Genomic DNA, 24,368 nt, shown 5'->3' with positions numbered 1-24,368 from the left:
TCACCTCCCATTTATATTCAGCGTACTTCAATCTGGTTTTCAGTGCCCAAACAAACCACTGAGGTTGTGGCCATGCTCAGCAGTTACCTGTGTTGGCAAATCCAATGGACACTTTAGTTCTCTTACAAGACCCCAGCTGCCTTGACCTAATTGACGTCCTCCCTGAAGTGCTTTCCTTTGTTTTCATGTGCCCATAGCAGACCACTTCTCAATCTCAGTCTTCTTTGTCCAGTCCTCATCCTATCCAACTTCCAGGAGCAGGAGCTCGTTAAAGCTTGACCCTGTGCTTTCCTTTGTCTTTCCATATACCCCAATGGCATTATCCATTGTCTTGTTTTTAAACATTATCCATACGCCCTCCCAAGTTTAGCAGCAGCTGAGATTTTTCTCTTGAATTCCATGCTCATATATTCTAACTGCTTACTTGATATGTACTCTTGGGTTTCTCACAGACATCTTGAACTTAAAAATAAATTTTATCCTACCAGAATCTTATCTTGGCTTCAGAGTCCCATCTCCCTCACTCTTGCCCATTTCAGGAAATGGAGCCACCAACACACAGCTGTTTGAGGCAGAACCAGACAACATTTCTGATACCTCCTTCTCCTTGATCCCCCACCTTTGTCTAATCACCGAGTACTAGTTGCTCTGCCTCCAGAGCATCTCTCATTTATTCACCTCTTCTTCACCAAATTAGCAGCATTGTATGAAACTTAAGAATCCAGGCTTCCTTCCTCCATTGAAAAGATGAGTCGACTGAGTATTTGCAGGCTGGATATTCCTTGCAAAAAATCATTTTGGTGCTCCATGAGTGTTCACCATAAAATTGGCTTAAAACTTTTGAAACAAATGTAAATCATCGTCATTAAAATAGATCATTGGCCAGTTGCATTGGCTCACACCTGTAATCCCACCACTTTGGGAGGCTAAGGTGGGCAAATCACAAGGTCAGGAGTTCAAGACCATCTGGGCAACATAGTGAAACCCCGTCTCTACTAAAAATACAAAAAATTATCCAAGTGTGGTGGTGTGCGCCACCAGCTACTCGGGAGACTGAGGCAGGAGAATCATGTGAACCCCGGAGGCGAAGGTTGAAGTGAGCTGAGATAGCGCCATTGCACTCCAGCCTGGGCGACAGTGCAAGACTGTCTCAAAAATGAAGAAGAAACAAAAAAAACAAAACAAAAAAAGCATGAAAGCATCAGTGGACTGTCCCACTGGAAGCAATGCAACTCTCCAGTGTACTCTCTAAAATGAAATAAATGTTCAAAGTACATAAAAGAAACCAAGTTAAGTTTAAAATAGTTAATAAATGTTCAAAGTACATAAAAGAAACCAAGTTAAGTATAAAATAGTTAAAAGTTTTGAGACTTCTACTAAAAAATGATAGTAGTTGTTTTTGAATATAGATTCCTGGTCCTTTATTCAAAACCCTTGGGGCAAGATGCATTTTGGAATTCAGATTTACATTTTGTTCTTTAGAATAAGATGCATAAGCCATATATTATATAACACTTCCTATAGGATCTGTAGTGCTGCCTTATTATATTCATATTGATATTTCTACAACACAATGTATGAATATTCACACTAAAGGGATAAAAGTGATAAATAACCTCGTATTAGTTCAGGTCAGATTTTGCTGTCAGATGAATTCAGGTCAGATTAGGTTTTGCCACCAAAGGCATTATTGAAAAAACTTAATTTTCAGAGCTGTAGATTTCTGGTTAAGGTATTGTAGACCTGTAGATGGTTGTAGCTCATCTTTCTAACAATAGTTGGGACATCTAGACTAGATTTTTGTTGTTGTTGTTGTTGTTAAGGGCACTTCCAGGACATGGTGTTAAAATGATATCCTTGGCTTATACAAGACAACTTATTTCTCTGTTAGATGTAACAGAAGGGTGTGTATCCAGTGGAGTCTAAAAGTGACACCAGTTTATTAAGAAGCCAGGTTTGCTCTTTGTTTAAAGGGCCACCTGGGGTTTAATTACTTTACATATCACTGTGAAGGAGATGATAATTTGAAGGATAGAGTGGTATACTTTAAAGTGGATCTAGCTGTGTCCTGTGGCTCAGAAGGCTGATGTCTGGTTTGCTCATTTTATGGAGACGCCATTTATCTGTAGGGAAGCCACGCAAGGTAAGAGAGGGTCCCACAGTAAATGCTGTTTATGCAGCATCACATGGCTTCTTTATCAGAGCTGGTTAACAGGTCTATGCCGGAAAGTTACTGTAACAGAAGAAAAGCAGCAGAGTATAAGGATCTTGCCCCTCTTAAAGAATGTAAAGACCTTAAAGCTCCTCTGGAAGAAATATCCCCAGAGGAAGTCTTATGATTAGGCAATTTTATAAAAACTTAAAATGTTAAAGCAATGAAACAACATACAGAAATTTGAATGCTATTTGACTGGTTGAGGTGAGTCTTAATAGATTTCCTGGAGAGACAATCATAAAAATATTAGAAAGACAAAAGTTTTTCATTTACTTTCTTTTCCTGGATGGATACATAATTGAGAAAGAATGTTAGATTAAATAGAGTTGGTAAATACCACCCTTACTTAAGTATGTGAGGATAAAACTTTAATAACATAAGCTCCCTACATTTAGTTGCAATATTCCTTTTTAGTTATGTTTCCTCAGCAATCAGTTTTCTTTTCTTCATTGCCCTGTTTGAGTTTCAGGCAGACATATCTTGTTGGAAGATGTCAAACATATTAACCACCATTAAAACAAAATGAGATAGGGGCTGGGCATGGTGGCTTAAGGTGGCTCATGCCTATAATCGCAGCACTTTGGGAGGCCAAGGCAGGTGGATCACCTGAGGTCAGGAGTTCAAGACCAGCGTGGCCAACATGGTGAAATTCTGTCTCTACTAAAAATATAAAAATTAGCCGGGTGTAATGGCAGGTGCCTGTAATCCCAGCTACTCGGGAGGCTGTGGCAGGAGAATTGCTTGAACCTGGGAGGTGGAGGTTGCAGTGAGCTGAGAGTGCGCCATTGCACTCCAGCCTGGGCGACAAGAGCAAAACTCCGTCTTATTTAAAAAAAAAAAAAAAGAGAGAGAGATCTGTAAATACTGATATAAAAAGATGTCTATGAAATAGTATGTTAGTTTTCTACTGCAGCTGCAACAAATTGTTGCGAACTTAGTGGCTTAAAATAACACAAATATATTACCTTCAAGTTCTGTAGGCTGAAAGTCTGACACAGGTCTTGTAGCCTAAAGTCAAGGTGTCTGCATGGCTGCTTTTTTCTGGACACTCTAGGAAAGAATCATTTTCCTTGCCTTTTCAGCTGCTACCTGTCACCGCATTCCTTGGTTCATGGCTGCCTTCTCCCATGTTCAGTCAGCAGTGTAGCATCGCCTCTGACCCTGCCTCCATCATCATGTCTCTTTGATTCTCCTCCTGCCTCCCTCTTGCAGTTTTAAGGATGTTTATGGTTACATTGGGTCCACCTGGATAACCAGGATAATCTTTCTATCTGAAGGAGAGTTGATTAGTATCATGCAAGCTAACAGAGTCACAAGTTCTGGGCATTAGGACCTGGACACCTTTGGAGACCATTATTTGGCCTGCCCTATATGTAAGTAAGAAAAGAAAGTTGTAAAAACAGTTTGTAGAGTTTTAATTCCATTTAGGTTAAAAAAATGAGTGGTGGTGATAAATAATATTGAGTAAGGTATAACCAACTTTAAGAAAACTGTACTAAAAAAATCTGGCACTAAGAGAGAATAAAGGTTGACTTGATTCATTTTATCAAAAAATTCTCGACATTTTTGATTGTTAGTCAGTAGGACAAAATTCCGTTTACATATAGTGTGCCAGTTGTGTGAAGTAAGGTGTGCTTGTGTGCTTCCACATCCTCGTAGAATAATTCTCTGGCTTCCGCTGCATATTGTTGAAATTTAATCAAGGGCATAGTAACTCCATGATCTGTGATAGATAAGCACAGATTAGATCTGGTGGCAGAATTTCTCTGTACACCATGAACTGTGCATTTTACAAAAGGCTAATTACTATCATGGACAAAGCATAGTAGCACTTAATTGTATTTATTAAATGAATAGCATTTATTAAATTTATTCAAATATATCTCTTGTTAACATAGTATCTGTCTTCCAACTTTGAATGATTCATAATCTTTCTAAAATAAGCATTAGGTAGAAAGTAATTTTCTTCAGATGTACAGATGGGAAATGGTAAGAATTCACAGGCAACCTGGAGGAAACAGATGGACCGTAGATCACTCCTGCCAGTATGGGCTGTTTCCAGAACACAGTGACCATTCCATATCCTTTTGCAGAAAAGCCACAAATTTGGCCCCAATATTTTTATAGTTTACACAAATAAGACCTAAGTGCTTTTGTTTTCATGTGTTTTGTTACCCTTACAAATGTGGTTTTTTGAGTTGAAATGCACTCAGCATTTCTGTTTATTTTTCTATCTCTTATTTTATTAAATATTGAGTTTCTAAACTGATGGGTTATGATATTTGTAACCATAATTTTCATGTAGCTATTTTCTATTAAAGGTGGATTTTAAAACAGCTGATTTAAAGTTCAGACTTCTTTCTTTCAACCGTTTGAGTTACGAGGCATGTTGGTCTGAATTGAAGGTGATTTGGGGAAAAATGTTCCTCCTTCCAATAAGTGGAAAACTTCCTATTTTAATGACATAATTTTTTGTGCATTACTGAAAAGTATAAATTAAAACTACTTGAATCAGATACATTACTGAAGAGATTTTAGAAAATCTGAGTTAATTGGTATTTAAGTCTTCATGCTTTCCAGATACAGCATTTAAAAAGTAACCTTAATGTGTATGTACTTTTTGTACTTAACGTATTGATTTTCAGATTGAACTTTTTTCTTTATAATAAAAAACAAAATCTGTTGCCTGAAAGAGTACAGCTTAATTGTGGGTGGTCTTTTCCTTTGACATTACATTTGACAGTCAACGGGCATTTTTATAAGCTTAGTGGGCAGGCTCAGCCTATGTTTGACTTTGGCAGGCAAGATATGAAATAGTTTAAATAGTTTTACTGCATATTTATTTCCTAGTGAATGTGCACTTGTTAGAGGGCTGTTTTTTTTTTTTTTTTTTTTTTTTTAAATGTCTGAAGGGGTAAAATACTCTTTTACTGCTCTTTTCCTTACTTGTATTCTACTGTTTAGGTCTTGATAGACTTTCTGTAAAGAAGGAATGATTTGGTGATGGAGTGTTCCCACTGACCGATGGACTCAAAGAAGAGAAGGTAAAACCATTTCTTCCTTTTCTCTTATCCTCCTAGGAAAACATAGCAAACAGCTTCACATATGTGTAGCTTCTCTTCGTTTTAATTTTCTTATTGATGGTTGTTAAGTGGGAATAGTGACATTTGTAGTTAGTTGATTGGTAAAGATAAAACAAATTTTAAAGAAGGCTAGTTAGTTGTAAGCTTTGTAAGAAGCACTAAATGTCTTCATTTAATCATTTTAAAGTGCTTGTAGCCATTTTTCCCTCACAAATAATTTCAGGTTTTTAGAAGTAGCCTTGCTAATCTTAATCATCTTCCATCCTTAAAGAACTAGTTATGGAAGATATCTAAAAGGAAGGTTAAATGTGTAGTGTTCCTCCTATAGAACCATGGTTATGTCCAGTTATCATTTAAGGGAATATTATATAGCAAACGTAGAGAAATTCCTAGCTATTCAGAAGAGTTTCTGTGCCTCATTAAAATTTTGGCATCAGTGTTCTAGAAAAAAGAAACTGAAAAAATGTATTACCAGTGGTGGCACATATCTTAACACGGCCTTTTCTTAGAAGAGGGCAGTTAGGATATGGTCATTACTGTGCAGCTGTGTGTTTTGTATTCTTTAAACCAAAATCATCAGATGTGTAGGATTCTTTAGCTAGAACTTGAACAAAGCATGAAGGATTTTACTGATATCTATTACAAACTTGATTCCTAAAAGTTTAAATAGCAATTCTACACTTAAACTCAACATAAAGTGAAATGAATTCCTGTATCTCATATTGTTCTCATCAAGTACTTTTTACTTACTATAAAATTTTATGATAAGACTTCAACTTGGGCATGTTGTAGCTTTAATATCTAAACAAGGAGTGAATATATTGAGAAGTTAGAATCTTGGAATTTTATGCTACCAAATGCTAAAACTTCTAAAAATAGCCCAAGTTTTGTTTGCTTCTTAGATGGAGAAAAGTAATTTGTGGGTTTAGAGTGTCCTTCAGTCTTTTTTTTTTTTTTTTTTTGAGACGGAGTCTCGCTCTGTCATCCAGGCTGGAGTGCAGTGGCACAATCTTGGCTCACTGCAGCCTCCGCCTCCCGGGTTCAAGCGCTTCTCCTGCCTTAGCCTCCTGAGTAGCTGGGACTATAGGCACATGCCACCATGCCCGGCTAATTTTTTTTAATTTTATTTTTACTAGAGATGGGGTTTCACCGTAGTAGCCAGGCTGGTCTTGAGCTCCTGACCTTGTGATCTGCCTGCCTCGGCCTCCCAAAGTGCTGGATTACAGGCGTGAGTGACCATGTCCCACATCCTTTAGTCTTTTACATAAATAGTTGTTTTACTTTGGCTCCTATGAGCATAACCAAAGCATAAAATAGGTGCTAATTCAGCTATCTGACCCAGTCATCCATGTGCTAGTAAAAGGTACAATCATGAAAAGTATTAAGAACAAAGGATACCGTTCTGAATTGTAGAAACAATTAAGCTATGTTTCTTGATGTTTGTAGCTCAACAGAGGCAGAAGGATCCAAAGAAAGAGGCCTGGTCCATATCTGGCAGGCAGGATCCTTTCCCATAACACCAGAGAGATTGCCAGGCTGGGGAGGAAAGACTGTTTTGCAGGCAGCCCTCGGAGTGAAACATGGAGTTCTTCTGACTGAAGGTAATGAAGAGAATGGCTTAACAAATACGAACTGCAATGCTAACAAATGCCTGAATATGGAAAGTCAGGTATGGGAATAATTGGATACTAGGGGTTCTTTTTTTTATTTTTTTGAGACGGAGTTTTGCTCTTGTCGCCCAGGCTGGAGTACAATGGCGTGATCTCGGCTCACCACAACCTCTGCCTCCCAGGTTCAAGCGATTATCCTGCCTCAGCCTCCCAAGTAGCTGGGGTTACACGGGCCCACCACCACACCTACCTAATTTTTTTTTTTTTTTTTTGAGACGGAGTCTCGTTCTGTCACCCAGGCTAGAGTGCAGTGGCACAATCTTGGCTCACTGCAAGGTCTGCCTCCCAGGTTCACGCTATTCTCCTGCCTCAGCCTCCCAAGTAGCTGGGACTGCAGGCGCCTGCCACCACACCTGACTAATTTTTTTTTTTTGTATTTTTAGTGGCGATGGGGTTTCACCATGTTGGCCAGGCTGGTCTTGAACTCCTGACCTCAGGTGATCCACCTGCCTCGACCTCCGAAAGTTCTGGAATTACAGGGATGAACCACCGCGCCTGGCCTAGGGTTTCTTAATGAACTGTTTCTGTTTTCAAGATATATTCTTACTCCCTTATCAGAAATCAGATTAGTTTTTAAATTCAAAATATACCGTTAACTAGAATAAACGGGAGAACTATAGTTTTAAATTTTTATAGTAATAAATAAATGAAAAATTAACTTTTAAAAGGTCACCTATTCAGAGACTCTTTTGCTATAACTTTTGTTCATTAAGTCTATCAGAATAATAATGCTAATAATAGCTAATGTTTCTTAAGCAGTTGTGTGCCAGATACTATACTAAGCCCTTTCCATGTGTTATCTCACTGAATCTGCACTACTACCTTGTGAGGTAGCTTCTATTATTATTCACAGATAAGGAAACTGAAAGTCGGGAAGATTACATTTTCCCAAGCACACACAGCTATTGAAGTGTCAGAGTTAGGACTGGAACTCAGTCTGATTTCAAAGCCGGCTTTTAAAGCCACTTGGCTGAACTTTCGCAGTATAATTTTTTTTTCCAGACATAAATAGCAATTCACAAGACATTATAAAATCTATGAGTCTATTACAGAAACGTGCTATAATTTTAGAGTTACCTTTAATCTTAATGGCGCTTTATCAACTCAATCTTGGCAGATTTGATTTGGGCACCGATTGCCATCTACTTCACTAATTTATACATTTCTGCTGTGCAAGCATTTATTGAGATATTAAATAATGACTTGGTATTTTCTTTCTAGGAACTAAAGGAAGACAAATTCTAGGAAACAAGGATTAAGTCTGGTCCTGGTGGTTGTATGGGATAAACATGGATTTCTTTTTAGTCTCTCTTATATCAGTTTTATTATAATGTTATTATATGATTCAGGACTTTAAAAACAATCTTACTTTAAAAATGTGAACTAGATTCAATACCTGTCCTGTGAAATTTAAAATATGTAGTTCTCAAGCAAATATAAGTGGAATTCTATTGTTTTCAATAATATATTTGGAATATTTTCATTAAGATAGTGAAACCGGCTGGGCACAATTGCCCACACCTGTAATCCCGACACTTTGAGAGGCCAAGGCAGAAGGATCCCTTGAGCCCAGGGGTTCAAGATCAGCCTGGGCAACACAGGGAGACCGTGTCTCTACAGGAAATATTTTAAAAATAAGCCAGGCATGGAGGCACACACCTGTAGTTCCAGATACTTCAGAATCTGAGGCAGGAGGATAGCTTTGAGTCTGGGAGACCAAAGCTGCATGCAGTGAACTGTGATTATGCCACTGCACTCTAGCCTAGGTGACAAAGTACGATCCTGTCTCAAAAAAAAAAAGTTATTCAACTATAAACATGGTATCTTTAGAATCATACCTTCAAGGCTAGGACAACTGAAGGAAAACTTTTCAAAAATATTTACATAGCCTATCATTGTTTATGTTTAAGCAGTGTCCTGGTATTAAGTGTCACAGTTACCAAAAAAAACATCTAATACAAGTGTGTGTTTGAAATTGCATACAGATCTCCAGTGCTATCTTTTTCAGCTGAGGAAATGGTTGAGTGCTAGAAATTTTCAAGGTTCTTCATCTCTGTTAAATATGACCATTAGCTCATAATTCAATGAAGATACTTCATTGATTCACTTTTTTTTTTTTTTGAGACGGAGTCTTGCTCTGTTGCCCTGGCTGCAGTGCGGTGGCACAATCTCGGCTCACTGCAACCTCTGCCTCCCAGGTTTAAGTGATTCTTCTGCCTCAGCCTCCTGAGCAGCTGGGGCTACAGGTGAGCGCCAGCACGCCCGGCTAATTTTTTTTTGTATTTTTAGTAGAGACGGGGTTTCACCATATTGACCAGGCTGGTCTGAAACTCCTGACCTTGTGATTCGCCTGCCTCGGCCTCCCAAAGTGCTGGGATTACAGGCATGAGCCACCGCGCCTGGCCTGTTTCACTATTTTTTATATGCTCCAGTTTTTGATTTTTGTTTTTTTTAAGGAGGGGAATCTGAATATCCGTTTGTTTGCAGTATTGCTCGTTCTAGTGGAATAATGTTAATTGAAAGACTTGGTGAGCTTTTTCAAGTATATTGTTGTATTAGGAAACAAAGTTTAAAAGAACTTAACCAGTGAGCTTATTTTCTCATCTTGATCCAGACTCTACATTTCCTAATAAATGCACATATCTTCCCTCTAGCCACTATTGAGTCCTTACTTATATAGATGTGATGAGTTAACTTGAGTGTATACGTGACCATGTATAATAGGTCAAAGATAAAGTTTGCATGTTTTCATCATCAACTCAATTGCTGCCTTATGAGAAAAAAATAATGCTTATTTCTTCATTAATTAAAAAAAATTGTAAGTCTCTGGTCATATGGAAAAGAAAGGATAGTGGGCTTGGTTCAGTATTTTTCAAAACCCATAGCCAAGTCTTTGTTTCACTGAATTTTTAGCCAGCATAGATTATGTGCACCTGCTCCCAAATTCCCACAATACTACAGTAAAATTAAGACTTGGTAGCATACCTGGATATACATAAGTTATTTATATACCCAACTCACTGGTGTCTTCATTAATTCTAAAGCTAGCTGGTTATTCTGCTGACAGGTTCATTTGCTTTTTTGCTTTGTTCTGTTATGATTTGCTTTTTATTTTAAATATTTTTTAGGCTTAATTCACTTTATTTTTCTTGTATAAAAACCCTGTGTTGTAGCCACAGCTGGAGCCTGGGTCCTCTGCCCAGAGACTCTGGTGTGGGTCTTGACAAGGTGGCCAGTGAATTCCTGAGAGGGAGACTTGGTGAATACAGTCTCCTTCTAGAGGTTGGGGGCCAGTTAGCTGTAGGTCTTGGAGATGGCATCATAGGTGGGCTTGGTGAAGTTGGCCAGGGTGGCAGTGCAGACCCTGGCTGAGGAGTAGCAGTCATTGATACTGGCCATCATCAGCAGCTTCTTGGGCACCAGGGCTAGGAGGATGCCAGTGCCTCTGGGTGCAGGGATGAGGCGCACCAGCACAGAACCACAGCAGCCTGTCACCTTGTAAGGGACCACATGGTGCTTGCTGATCTTGTTCCCCCAGTAGCATCTGTGCACAGGGACAGTGGAGAGCTTGGCCAGGATGATAGTCCCTTGGATGGCAGTGGCCACCTCCTTGGAGCAAGTGGCCATTGTAGTCCCCAGTGGCAACAAACACCTGGAACCTGGTGTGTTGGCCGGTGCATGTCTGCTTCTGCACCGGCGTAACCTTCAAAACCTCATCCTTGAGAGAGGTCCCCAGGAAAAAGTCAATGATCTCAGACTCCTTGATGGGCAGGGAGAAGAGATAGATTTCCACCAGGGACTTGATCTTCATGTCCTTGACCAGGCAGCGCAGCTTAGTGATGGGTGTCCACTCCTTATCCTCGGCCTTGCCTCTTTGAGCTCTGTGGCCCTGACCCTGGCCCCAGATGCTGCTGCCCAAGCCTCCAAGGAAGTCGCTGTGGTTCCCCATCCCAGGTTCCCTGAGGCCTCCAGGCCCTCCCGCTGCACTGGCATCATCTGCCATTTGATGTTTTTTTGGAGAAGAAGCTGATTTGCTTTTTAAACAAATCTCACCTCAGAAAGACTAGCTAGTATCTAGTACAAAAAGTCCAGGGTGAGCATCCCACATTAAAAAATCTGACATCTAAAATGATCCAAAATCCAGAACTTTCTGAGCACTGATGTGATGATGCTCAAAGGAAATGCTCATTGGAACATTTCAGATTTGGGATGCTCAGTCAGTAAGTATAAGGCAAATATTCCAAAACCTGGACCTGAAATCCAAAATCCCTCTGCTCCCAAGCGTTTTGGATAAATGATACTCAACCTGTATATTTATGTAACATCTCAAAACTGTACGTAACGTGCCGTACAATGTGAAGACAACCATGTCTTTTTAAGAACTGGTGCTTTCTGTACAGCCTAGAGGCATAAAATTAATTTCTTAGTTTTGGCCAAAATGAATCTCTAATATTTTTAAGCCATTGCATAATTTTCTGCTGTTCCAACTTGTTTACTAGTAATGACTTGTAGATATTAGTGAATGTGTCTGTTTTGTCTTAGTTTTTGCTTATTTTATTTTAACATCATTGTTTATTTTGCCTTTGAACACTTGGAATCTGCTTCTGTAATAGCCTGTGATGGTGGCCATTAGTAGTGGATTGATGTGAGGAGTTTGTAGGATGAGGCTGAAGGAAAGGAGTAGCCTCCTACAATTTGTAGAAATTCTCACCATAGTGCAGAATATTAAAATGAGTCATTTTTAAAAAGGTGAATTAATGTTAAATACTGTGTGCTTGAACCAGATTTCTACAACTGCTTTGGAAAATTTAAAAAGAAAGTCCAATTTGGTTAAATCTAGAGGGCACTAAAAGTTTACTGTTAAAATTTTTAGTTAATTCACTAACCCTTTTTTTTTTCTTTTTCCTTTTTTTGAAACTTCAGATGGTGAGGTCTACAGCTTTGGGACCCTTCCCTGGAGAAGTGGACCAGCAGAGATTTGTCCAAGTAGCCCCATTCTAGAAAATGCCCTGGTTGGGCAATATGTTGTTACTGTGGCAACAGGAAGCTTCCATAGTGGAGCAGTGACAGACAATGGTGTCGCATACATGTGGGGAGAGAATTCTGCTGGCCAGTGTGCAGTAGCCAACCAGCAGTATGTGCCGGAACCGAACCCTGTCAGCATTGCTGATTCTGAGGCCAGCCCTTTGTTAGCAGTCAGGATTTTACAGTTGGCATGTGGCGAGGAACACACTCTGGCATTGTCAATAAGCAGAGAGATTTGGGCATGGGGTACCGGTTGTCAGTTGGGTCTCATTACCACTGCCTTCCCAGTGACAAAGCCACAAAAGGTAGAACATCTTGCTGGGCGAGTGGTGCTTCAGGTTGCCTGTGGTGCTTTCCACAGCTTAGCCCTTGTACAATGCCTCCCTTCCCAAGATCTGAAGCCAGTCCCAGAACGATGCAACCAGTGCAGCCAGCTCTTGATTACTATGACTGACAAAGAAGACCATGTGATTATATCAGACAGTCATTGTTGCCCATTAGGTGTGACACTGACAGAATCTCAGGCAGAAAACCATCCCAGCACTGCTCTCAGCCCCTCCACTGAAGCCCTTGACAGGCAGGAAGAAGTATTTGAGAACACTCTTGTAGCCAGTGATCAGTCTGTTGCTACTGAACTGAATGCAGTCAGTGCTCAGACCACAAGCAGCGATGCCGTATCCTCTCAACAAAACGTCATGGGAACAACTGAAATTTCTTCTGCCAGAAATGTGCCATCATACCCTGACACCCAAGCAGTCAGTGAATACCTGCGGAAACTGTCAGATCATTCAGTAAGAGAGGACTCAGAGCATGGTGAAAAGCCAGTGCCATCTCAGGTACCTGCTAAATTTTATAAAATAAAAGTGTTTCTAGAGTTGAACTGTGTGAGCTTTTCTTTAGAAACTTTAAAATGAGTGAGGCTTGGTAGCATTTTTTGTTTTTTGAGTTTGACTATAATTTTGTTTTGTCAAGCAAGCCTAGATAAAGGAAAGAACCTGGATTAATCCAAAATGACTCTTTATGTTTAAGTTCTAGGCCTTTATGATATTGAAAGGTGTCATGTTGGGCTTGTTTTGTAAGTAGGAACATTTCATTTTGTTTTTCTTGCTAGTACTTTTTTTCTATGGCTAAGGTACTGAATGTTGGTAGGCCCTAAATACTTTTATATAACTATACATTCACAAACATTCTTCTTACTTGTGTTTGTAACACTGTTCAGAATTCTGTAGAGAAAAGTTCTTTCCTTCTTTGAGGGAAGGTTGCTTTGTGGCAGATCCTTCAGTTGTAGGCAGATTTAAAACTTACAGGCAATTACATGTTTCAGTTTTTTTCAGTTATAGCTGTTGTCCTTACTAGGCTTTATTTGAAGAGCTGGCTAATATTTTATCTTTTTGTTTGTTTGTTTTTGAGATGGGGTCTTGCTCTGTCACCCAGGCTGGAGTGCAGTAGTGCGATCGTGGCTCACTGCAGCCTTGATTTACCAGGCTCAAGCGATCCTCCCAGTTCAGCCTTCCAAGTAGCTGGGACTACACACGTGCCACCACACCTGCTGATTTTATTTTATTTTTAAGTAGAGAGGAGGTTGGCCTTTGTTGCCCAGGCTCATCTCAAACTCCTGAGCTTAAGCAATCCTCCCACGTCAACCTCCCAAAGTGTTGAGATTACAGGCGGAACCATCATACCCAGCCTACTTTATGGATCTTATTAAAACTATTTTCATTTTGAAGATTTATGGTAGAGTCAACAGAAGCTGTTTATCAGTAGCACATGGTAAAGCTTGAGTTCCCGCTTAAAATAAATTGTTTTAAAAGGATTATTTCTGGCCTGTAATCCCAGCACTTTGGGAGACCAAGGCGGGCAGATCGCGAGATCAGGAGATCGAGACCATCCTGGCTAACACGGTGAAACCCCGTCTCTACTAAAAATACAAAAAATTAGCCAGGCAGGGCGGCAGGCACCTGTAGTCCTAGCTACTCAGGAGGCTGAGGCAGGAGAATGGCATGAACCTGGGAGGCGGACGTTGCAGTGAGCCAAGATTGCGCCACTGTACTCCAGCCTGGGCAACAGAGCGAGACTCCATCTCAAAAAAAAAAAAAGATTATTTCTGTGTTTCACTCAGTGTGGCCTTTTGATTTTGCTTTACCAAAACTCTAAGAAAACAAAAGATCATAATCATAAAAGATCTGCCATGCAGTGTTTCTTTTTAGGGTTTTGAAACCACATAGCCTCTTGCTTCTCAATTCTTATTGTTTACTGTGTCAGAATGCGAACATGAAGGTATTTTTAGAAATAGTCTTTATTTCACAATCCATTTACTGAAACTTGTGGGTATTTGAGTTTTTTAAAAATCAAGGATAAGCTGTTTGGAGAAAGGTATTATAAAGTCTGAACAAAGCAAAAGTAGTAATTTAATAATGCATGTAGAAAATTCTTAGACTGTACATGCTTATTACCTTTAACTTACTTTGTTAAACATTGGAAGTTTTTGTTACGTATGCTAGTAGCAATGTGTGTGTTTCTATTGAATTAAATTTAATTTATTTAAATTAAATAAATGTGTGTTTCTATTACATTTAATTTATTCTCTGTAAGTAACATCTCAATCATACAGCTAATTCACAAGGAATTTATGTGTTCTACAGCAAGTTTTTTCTCTTCTGGTGAGATATAACTGAGACTCTCTCACTTGGGAAATAAACCAAAGTATTATTGGTTGAGTGGAATTCCTAAAATTATATATTTCATCAAAATTGCTAATTATGTTTTTTGTAGGGGAGGGCTTATTTACTTACTATATTTTTAAATATAATTAAGTAGAAGGAGCCAGTTAGAACAGTAGTTCAAGGTTTATATAAGGTAGAGTTTTGTGACTTTGCTCTACCTAGTGGTCAAGAACCCCCTAAAATAGTTACCTCTAAATACCATCACTGCTTCTGTAAGGAGTCTTTGTGAACAAAAAGTGGAGATAGTGACACTAATTCTTTTGAACAAGCTATCATGGGGGCTGTATCACCAAAGAAGTAATAGACTTTGTATTTATTTTTTGTTTTATTAAGTATATTTGTTTATTTTATGGACTATTTACAGACTACTCATTTGCATGTAAATAGCTCTTTTGAATTTAGCATTTAATTCAACAAAATGTGGTGAGTACTTACGTGTCTTTGCTAGGTGCCAGGAATTCTTTCCTTTAAGAAGTCAGAAACCAGTGTTAAAATACACACACACACACACACACACGCAATATTTGTATTTTAATTTAGGACAAATGAAGGAATGTGTATATTCCCTTTGAGATCTTTGGGTACAATAAGAAGCATATTTTTCAATATGATCTATGCTGATGAGATGAAAGCTTTTTTATGTGTTTGGTAGGTACATTTAATGACCTTCCTTTTTAGGGAACATTGATGTTTGATAGCTTAGAGTAAATTTCTACTGATTTTTCATTAAGATATCAGAAAACTTTAGTTTGACTTTCTAGTACACTTCTAGAATCACACTAAGAACATTGGTTCCAAATGTTTAATTATTAACCTACCACATTTGCCATCTGTGGTAGCAAGAGCAAAGGTAATCCTACAGCTTGTCTAGCCCCAGGGTCATAGAAAATAACTCATTGATGAGCCAGTAAAGGCACTCAAGCTTAGCGTAATTTGGGAGATGATAGGTTATAGGTATAACTTATTTTTCCATCTCTATATGCTATATCTAAATTTCAATTTATAAAGCATTTCAGGGAAAGCTTTTTTTCCATAAAATCTAATTTTTTTCCTGCCACTTCTAGGTGGTAGTCTGTATAAATTTTCCTGAAAGTGATCAATAATGAAATTTGCATTTTTTCAACCTTCCATCCAGGGCTGTCACAGTGCACATGGTATTAAAGACAGTGTTTTCCATGCTTTTTCTTCCCTCTACCTTTTTACTATATTTAATTTTATAAAAGCAGCTGAGGCTTATTTTTAAATACCGTAGAAAAATACAACATCCAGACAAAAGGAAGTACTTTGGAAAAGGAACTGTATTTTGAGTACTCATTTCCTTTTAATGTGTTAACTCCATGATCAAGAAGAGAATACCTTTAGTTGAAGGTGAAGAGAACTTCTCCTGTCATTTTAGATTCTTAAAGCAAACAGCGATGGATATTAAACTTTCTTTTTATTGATTGCTTATTGTATAAGGGATTATATTTTTATGTAATTTTTTATGTGTGTATATTTTAGCCTCTTATAGAAGAAGCAATTCCTAATCTCCACAGCCCACCTACCACAAGCACCTCAGCCCTAAACAGCCTGGTGGTCTCTTGTGCATCTGCTGTTGGTGTGAGAGTGGCTGCTACTTACGAAGCTGGTGCCTTGTCACTGAAGAAAGTTATGAACTTTTATAGTACAACCCCTTGTGAAACTGGAGCTCAGGCAGGCAGTAGTGCCATTGGCCCAGAAGGTTTGAAAGATAGCAGGGAAGAACAGGTTAAACAGGAATCAATGCAAGGAAAGAAAAGTTCAAGTCTTGTGGATATCAGAGAAGAAGAAACAGAGGGAGGCAGTCGAAGACTCTCCCTCCCTGGATTGTTGTCACAAGGTAAGGAAATAACCAGGTTTTATGAATTGACTTTTGGGGAATCCAGGATGCTCCTGACATCACATGCTGTATTATTGATAAAAACTTTCCTAATTATGAAGCTGACATATTCAAATGTCAAAATTTATTTAAGGGTGGTTTTAAAAGAAAGTTGCATGTTTATCTGCTTTAGATATCACTAAAAAGTTAGAACGTAACTTTTTCTTGATGTTTGCTCCTGCTTATGAACCTTATTTTGAATCTTATTTTATTGTTCTGGAGTGTTACAATACCCCTCTTATTTCCTAATTGGGACCTATACTCCACACTGATGGGGTTGCAGATGTGACCATTGGATAAGTGAGGAATTACTGTACTTGACTTGAAAGAGGAGAGAACTCTTAAGCTTCAAGAAGAGAAAACTTCATTTTCTGAGACCATAGGCAATAAACTTTTTAGAATATTACACAGTTGGCTCTTCTCCTTTTCTCAGTCAGTTCAGCAGTCTCAGCCATCTGGACTCGAGCTTCTCGAGAGTGGCCTGCAGACCAGCAGCATCAGCAGCACCTGGGAACTTGTTAGAAATGCAGACGCTCAGGTTCCACTCTCAACTTACTGAATCAAAACATGCATTAGAGCAAGATCCCCCAGGTGATTAGTATGCACACTAAAGTTTGAGAAGCATTTGATGAGACCAGGAGTTGGCAGACTTTTTCTGTAAAGAGCCAAAGAGAAATATTTTAAGGTTTGTAGGCCATCCTGTCTCTGTGACAACTACTCAGCTACGCTGTGATTATGTAAAAGCAGCCAGAGTCAATATGTAATGAATGAGTGAAGCTATATCCCAACAAAACTTTATTTACAAAAGCAGATGGTAGGCCCTGTTTGGCCCATGGGCTATAATTGACCAGCTCCTGGTTTACATGATTTTGTGCAAAGCTCAAAAGTTAGGAAATCTAGACTGTACTAAAACTTACCTTTTTTTACTCTGTACCTGTTTCTCCCCTTGGTCTACTTACTGAACACTTTGTGCCACTCTTATTCTGCCTCCTAATTCTAATTTCCACCAGATTTTCCTCTACACAAATAAAACTTAGGTCCTGATTAATTTGAATATATATATATAATATATATATATGATGTATAAGAAGGCCTATGATCTCTATTAAGTCTGAAGGAGAATCTTGCCCCAAATTTTTCTTATTCTTAAGTGTCCTTTACCATTTTAAGTATATAAATATATTTGCAATCTCTTTGAACTACAAATGTGGAATACTTTTTTCATGTCATTACATCATGATTCCCACTAATAGACTTACATCCCAAGGTTAAATTTTACTTAGTAACCTAAAGTATCTTTAGAAAAATTTTACATGTACTCTTTTCCCCTCTCTAAGAATTATCTGGAGTGCATCCTTGAGGAATCTTCAAGTAGGTTTATTTAAGTCTCTGTATGCATAGAAACGATACATTCACCAGAAAAGATATTGATGTTAGGCAGTGATGATCACTTTTCTTGTGGCCCAGAAGTTAATGACTTAATGACTAAGCCTCTACTGAGTGACATTTGATGATTTTCTTCAAAACTTACCCGGGCATCAAACACTATTCACATAGTGTTGTGTGTGTTTGATGTAATTTTGAACATAATAAAAGATGGCCATGTTCTTTTAAAACATTTTTTAACATCTCTATAAAATAATTTGAAATAGGCAAATACAAAACCTTTTTAGTATTTCCCTTTCATAATCTTTTTCCTGCCTTAGAAATGTTTCCATTTTATAGCTAAAATGAATTCTTTATTACAATTATTTGTAATATATTTGAACTTAGACCTTGACTTAGAAAGGCTTTTTGTGTTTTAAGAGATGGGGGCCAGGCACAGTGGCTCACACCTGTAATCCCAGCACTTTCGGAGGCCGAGGCAGGAGGATCACTTGAGATCAGGAGTTTGAGAACAGCCTAGCCAATATGGCGAAACCCTGTCTCTTCTAAAAATACAAAAATTAGCTGGGTGTGGTGGTGCGTGCCTGTAATCCCAGCTACTCAGGAGGCTGAGGCAAGAGAATCTCTTGAACCCAGGAAGCAGAGATTCCAGTGAGCCGAGATCTTGCCACTGCAATTCAGTCTGGATGACGAGAGTGAAACTGTCTCAAAAAAAAAAAAAAAAAAAAAGATAATGTCTCGCTATGTTGCCCAGGCTGGAGTGCAGTGTGTTTTCACAGGTGCAGTCATAACACACTATAACCTCAAACTCCTGTGCTCAAGGAATCCTCCCAGCTCAGCCTCCCGAGTAGCTAGGACCGCAGCCACTTTGCCTGGCTGTTTAATTTTTGTTTTCAAATGGGAAAAATGTTTGTCAGCCTTAGTATAGTATTTGTTCAGCATATTCTTTAGAATACAAGTTCTATAGGATACCACTAGATGTTAGAAAAGGATTCTGTGGCTAAATGTTTGGAAGTCCAGCTGGGTTAAACATATTTAAACAGGGCTTTTATTTACAGGATTTGTCACCACCTTCAGTGTGTGCTAATGTGTGTGTGAATCTCTGCAGAGGAGGTAGTGGGAGGATAGATTGTAGCAGTGAGTATTTACCAATTTCATTTGACTAATAGATCCGCTTTTCTACAGAGAACCTCTAGAATATGCTTCAAATATACTGCGAGTGATGTATGTTTTTGAAAATGTTAAGTTTGTCCGAATGATATGTTTTCTTACCCTCTGGACTCCCACTCCTTCACCCCATGTCTGGTTGGTTTTCAGTTTCCCCCAGGCTCTTAAGAAAGGCTGCACGGGTGAAAACGAGGACAGTGGTTCTGACCCCCACATACAGTGGAGAGGCAGATGCACTCCTGCCTTCTCTGAGAACAGAAGTGTGGACCTGGGGGAAAGGGAAGGAAGGGCAGCTGGGGCACGGCGATGTTCTGCCTAGGTAAGCGCTACCACCTTTTACTGATAGGAGTTGGCTTAAACAAATAACCTCTCTCCTGGGAAGGTCTCTAAATCTCACTTTCCTCATAGAGGAAATCTGGGCTCTTCTAGCTTCAGATTATTATGCACCATTAACTCTGATAAAAAGTTGTCACTTTAGTCTTGAATTTGTTCTTAACAGTAAAGGACTTGGCGGGCGCGGTGGCTCACACCTTTAATCCTAGTGCTTAGTGCTTTGGAAGACCGCGGCAGGTGTATCACCTGAGGTCAGGAGCTCGAGACCAGGCTGGCCAACATGGCAAAACCCTGTCTCTACTAAAAATACAAAAATTAGCTGGGTGTGGTGGCGGGCGCCTATAATCCCAGCTACTCAGGAGGCTGAGGCAGGAGAATCGCTTGAATCTGGGAAGAGCAGAGGTTGCAGTAAGCTGAGATTGGACCACTTCACTCCAGCCTGGGTAAAAGAACGAAATTCTTATCTCAGAAAAAAAAAAAAAAAGGCAGTAAAAGACTTAAGTATCCATGCTGCACTTTTCCACATCTTCTTCGATGTGTGTTCATCTTGGAGTACAGAAAGGGATGTTGGGGTAAGATTATATTTCACTGGAAGACAGGAATGGCTCAGATTTTTAATTGATAAAAAAGAGGTCACCACCTGTCACATAGGAAAAGAAAAGAGCCAACAGGGTTTTGTTTATTTTTTAACCTGAAAGACGTCTCTCTGCCACTGCCAAAATAACTATAATTGAAACATCAGACTATGTCTGTTCATGTATATTAGAGTAAAACTGGCATTTTGTTTATTAGAAACTGTTATGATATTAACAAATTAGATATTGAGAAGTTTTTAAGTGGGTAATTGGAATGATTATCTAAAGTAGTGAGTTAATATAAATGCCTCTATTCATAGTAGAGTGAAGGCAACTGGAATTAATTTAAAAATTACCTTCTTTCTATGGTTATTTTTTATTATATCCTAAGTATGCTTTCTGCTATAAAGAATCGTTTGTAGTTTTATGATTCTTAACAGATTCTAAATTATGGGGATTAATTAGTGATTGATAGACAAAGATTAAAACCTTCCAAAACTTATTTATGATACTTAGGAGTAGATTGAACATATATCCCTTATGTTTATTTTAATGTTTTCTTTAGAAATATTTATTTTTGGCTGGGCACGGTGGCTCACACCTGTAATCCCAACACTTTAGGAGGCCGAGGCAGGCAGATCACGAGGTCAGGAGATCAAGACCATCCTGGCTAACACGGTGAAACCCCGTCTCTACTAAAAATACAAAAAGAAAATTAGCCGGGCATGGTGGTGGGCACCTGGGCGACTGAGGCAGGAGAATTGCCTGAACCCAGGAGGCGGAGCTTGCAGTGAGCAGAGATCGCGTCACTGCGCTCCAGCCTGGGCGACAGAGCGAGACTCCATCTCAAAAAAAAAAAAATTATTTTTACATGAATGTACTTTATAAAAGGCTACGATTCTTGCTGAGAATACTTTGACTTTGTGTGCCTGTGTGTTTCTCCTTAAGGCTTCAACCATTGTGCGTAAAATGCCTGGATGGCAAAGAAGTAATCCATCTGGAGGCAGGTGGTTACCATTCTCTGGCACTTACTGCAAAATCCCAGGTAGGAGGCAAACTATTAAATACTTACTTTATTTTTATGGAAGGCCAACGTGACGTTATTGGACCCTCGTTCGTTGAGTGTCTGCTATATGTCAGGCAGTGATACCGTATCTCATTTTAGCTTTCCAATATTTTGCATGGTATTATTTCCACTTTACAGATGAGGGAAGTGGAGTAAGAGAAATTATGTAACTTGTCTAAAGTCACACATATGTAACAGTGGAGCTTGGATTTAAACACTGGTCTCCCTGATTTAGGAGTTTTCTATAATGTGTTCTCATCTAAAAAGAGAACCCCAGATTTTCCAGGGTACTGGTGAATTTTTATTTGTTACTTGACAAAGAAAGCATATAGTAAAATACTAAGAAAACAAAGGCATTTTTCTTTAAAACTGTGGGACCTGAAAGTGACCTCTAGCATTACTAAAAACCATACCCATATACATAAACACAAAATAAGTTGTTTTAAGTTACTCTTTTTTTTTAAACTCAGACTGCTCATCTGCAATGTTATTATTAAATACATTCATACTTCGATAATGGTTCTTCACCAATTCCTTTATCTTTTTAAGAAGCCAATAAATAATTCTAAACCTTTTAATATTTGATTTGATTGCAAATTTCACATACTAGGCTAGCCAAAAAACTAACATAACCTGTATAAATGTCAATATTAGGAAAGAAAAAGGAGAATTTACTGTTTTTAACATGATTTATTCAAAATTAAAAATGAGAGATTAGGAAGTAGATCAGTTACAAAATAAAAATTACTGGCTTTATTGTATACATACAATAAAACAAAACATACTCGAGGAAATTCTGCTCTCAACTACACCGAGAGTATTAAGGAAGTAGGAATCGGTAGAAAATGCGTATAACCCATATGATGCAAACTTTAGAACTCTGAAGAGTCATAAAAGCAGTAGTAAAGGGAGAGATTTTATTTTTGGGTGAGATGCATCAGTTGTAAAAATGTCATTTTTCTCTGGAATCCTTAATCAGCACAGTGAAAATTCAGTACAGTCCCCAAAATATTCCAGTATAATATTTACAATTTGATAAGATAATCCCAAAATTATTTTAGAAGAATAAACAGATGAGCCAGGTAAAAAGGAAGAGAGATTTATCCTTATATATTATAAAATTAAACAGATCAATGCAACAGAAATATGCCTATAGGCTAGAAATAATCTCAAGTATATATGAGAATTTAAGATATAAAAGTGAGGGTTTCAATTCAGTTGGGAAAACAAGACTTGAGTATCCGGTAAATGTAGTAAATGTTTACTGACTTCATATCTGTAGGAGAAAACTAAGAAGGCTATACATATTCCAATTCTGGGTGTATTAATGATGTCATTAAAAACTAGAACTGTGAGAGAGTGTGTGTGTGTGTGTGTGTGTGTGTGTGTGTGTACAAATTAAGATGACTCTTTTAGGCATAGAAAAAGACATAACATCAAAACTGGAAATTAGAAAGTAAGATATGTTTGTCAACATGATAATTCAACAGTCCCGAACAGCAATGAAAACAGTGTAAACAAAATGAAAATACGTAACAAACTGGGTAAAAATATCTGCAACATATGTGATAAAGTGTTGCTACACTTATATATAAAGGAACAATTGTCAAAGGATAAAAATTGTCAAAAGGATATTTATATTTTAGTCATGAAAGAAGTAGAAATGGCCAGCAATAAATGAAAAGATGATCATTTAGCAAATATGTTTAAAGTAAAAAACAACAGTACAGTGTTTTTCTCACCTATGAGATTAACGTATGCAAACCTAAGGAGTGCCTTTAATGCTGAGCATTTATTAGAATGTGGGAGAAAGTGTGCATGCAGCGCAGACAGGAATGTAAATTGGACTTTGCTGGAAGACAGTTTGTCAATATGTATCACAAATCAGAATGGCATAGTCTTTGCCTAGGAATTTATCCTAAGCAAATAGATACATGAATATATGTATTCAAGGATTTTTCCTATCCTTTTTAATATTAAAGAATTGGAGGCTGGGTGTGGTGGTTTACACCTGTAATCCCAGCACTTTGGGAGATTGAAGTGGGCAGATCACCTGAGGTCAGGAGTTCAAGACCAGCCTGGCCAACATAGTGAGACCCCCATCTCTACTAAAAATACAAAAGTTAGCTGGGCATGATGACAGGCGCCTGTAATCCTAGCTACTTGGAATACTGAGGTAGGAGAATTGCTTGAATCTGGGAGGTGGAGGTTGCAGTGAGCTGAGATGGCGCCATTGCACTCCAGCCTGGATGACAAGAATGAGACTGTTTCCCAAAAAAAAAGGAATTGGAAAGAACTTAATTCAATAGGTAATTTGTTAAAGTATATGCACAGTAGAGTTCTAGACAGTTATTAAAAATGATGTTGCAGATCTATACTTATTGATGTACAGAAGAGTAGGTGCCACCAAGTGGTTGATCAGTGATTTTCACTTTATTTCTATTTTTATTTTTGTACTGTCACAGTCTTGTACAATGACTATGAATTACTTTCATAATCAGAATAAACATTTTAACTAAACATAGTTATTGTAATCTTGTTTCTTTTGTCTGTAGTGACGTGCAGGTACTTGTGTTTCTCTTACAGTAACTCTTCATGTATGAAAGGTTTTCTGTTCATTCCATAGTACTTTTATCTACAGGGTAGGAAATCATGATTACTTTTCCTCTATATCACTTAACGTTTTTATTGCTGTCTCTAAAAGAGGCAGTATACGATAATTCCTGGGATTAAATCCCCCCTCTTACATATGAATTTGTGACCACGTGTAAATTAATTAACCTCTCTGGGTTTCCTTATTATTTATTTATTTATTTTTGTTAGGATTGTTGTGAGAATGAATCATCGATTAACATACAGAAAGTGTTAAGAACAATGTCTGGCAGTTAGTAAGCACTGAAAAGTGTTAGTTATTGTTATTATTGACTCTTCAACTCTGTGTCTTTTTTTTTTTTTTTTTTTTTTGAGACCGAGTTTTGCTCATGTTGCCTAGGCTGGAATGCAATGATGCAGTGGCGCAATCTTGGCTCACTGCAACCTCTGCCTGCCTGGTTCAAGCAATTCTCCTGCCTCAGCCTCCCAAGTAGCTGGGATTACAGGCGTGCACCACCACACCTGGCTAATTTGTGGACTCTGTGTCTTCTTATGTAGCAAGACTCTATTTGCCCATTATCTCTGGTCTTGTTTAAAAATGAATTTCCTTAATATCTGTTAAAGAGTAAAAGACTA

The 24,368-nt window shown here is 38.3% G+C and overlaps 1 protein-coding gene across 9 annotated transcripts in view; it reads left to right on the top strand.

Moving 5' to 3' along the window:
- Positions 1-24,368, top strand: part of ALS2 (alsin Rho guanine nucleotide exchange factor ALS2) — an 82,926-nt gene that overhangs the window by 7,208 nt on the left and 51,350 nt on the right. For 5 of the 9 annotated variants that reach the window (XM_009182792.3, XM_009182795.4, XM_021923880.2 and 2 more), the window contains 6 exons: positions 5,180-5,259; positions 6,745-6,899; positions 11,892-12,829; positions 16,217-16,574; positions 19,317-19,485; positions 21,023-21,119. In XM_009182792.3, the coding sequence (XP_009181056.1) occupies positions 5,240-5,259; positions 6,745-6,899; positions 11,892-12,829; positions 16,217-16,574; positions 19,317-19,485; positions 21,023-21,119 (1,737 nt within the window). In that variant the 5' untranslated portion in view covers positions 5,180-5,239. The other 4 variants (XM_017946793.3, XM_009182794.4, XM_009182793.4 and 1 more) reach the window with 4 other exon arrangements.

This window comes from Papio anubis, chromosome 10, assembly GCF_008728515.1.
Source record: "Papio anubis isolate 15944 chromosome 10, Panubis1.0, whole genome shotgun sequence".
Taxonomy (NCBI): Eukaryota; Metazoa; Chordata; class Mammalia; order Primates; family Cercopithecidae; genus Papio; species Papio anubis.
The sequence above is the reverse complement of the archived record's forward strand: the minus strand, read 5'-3'. Positions and strand labels throughout refer to the sequence as shown.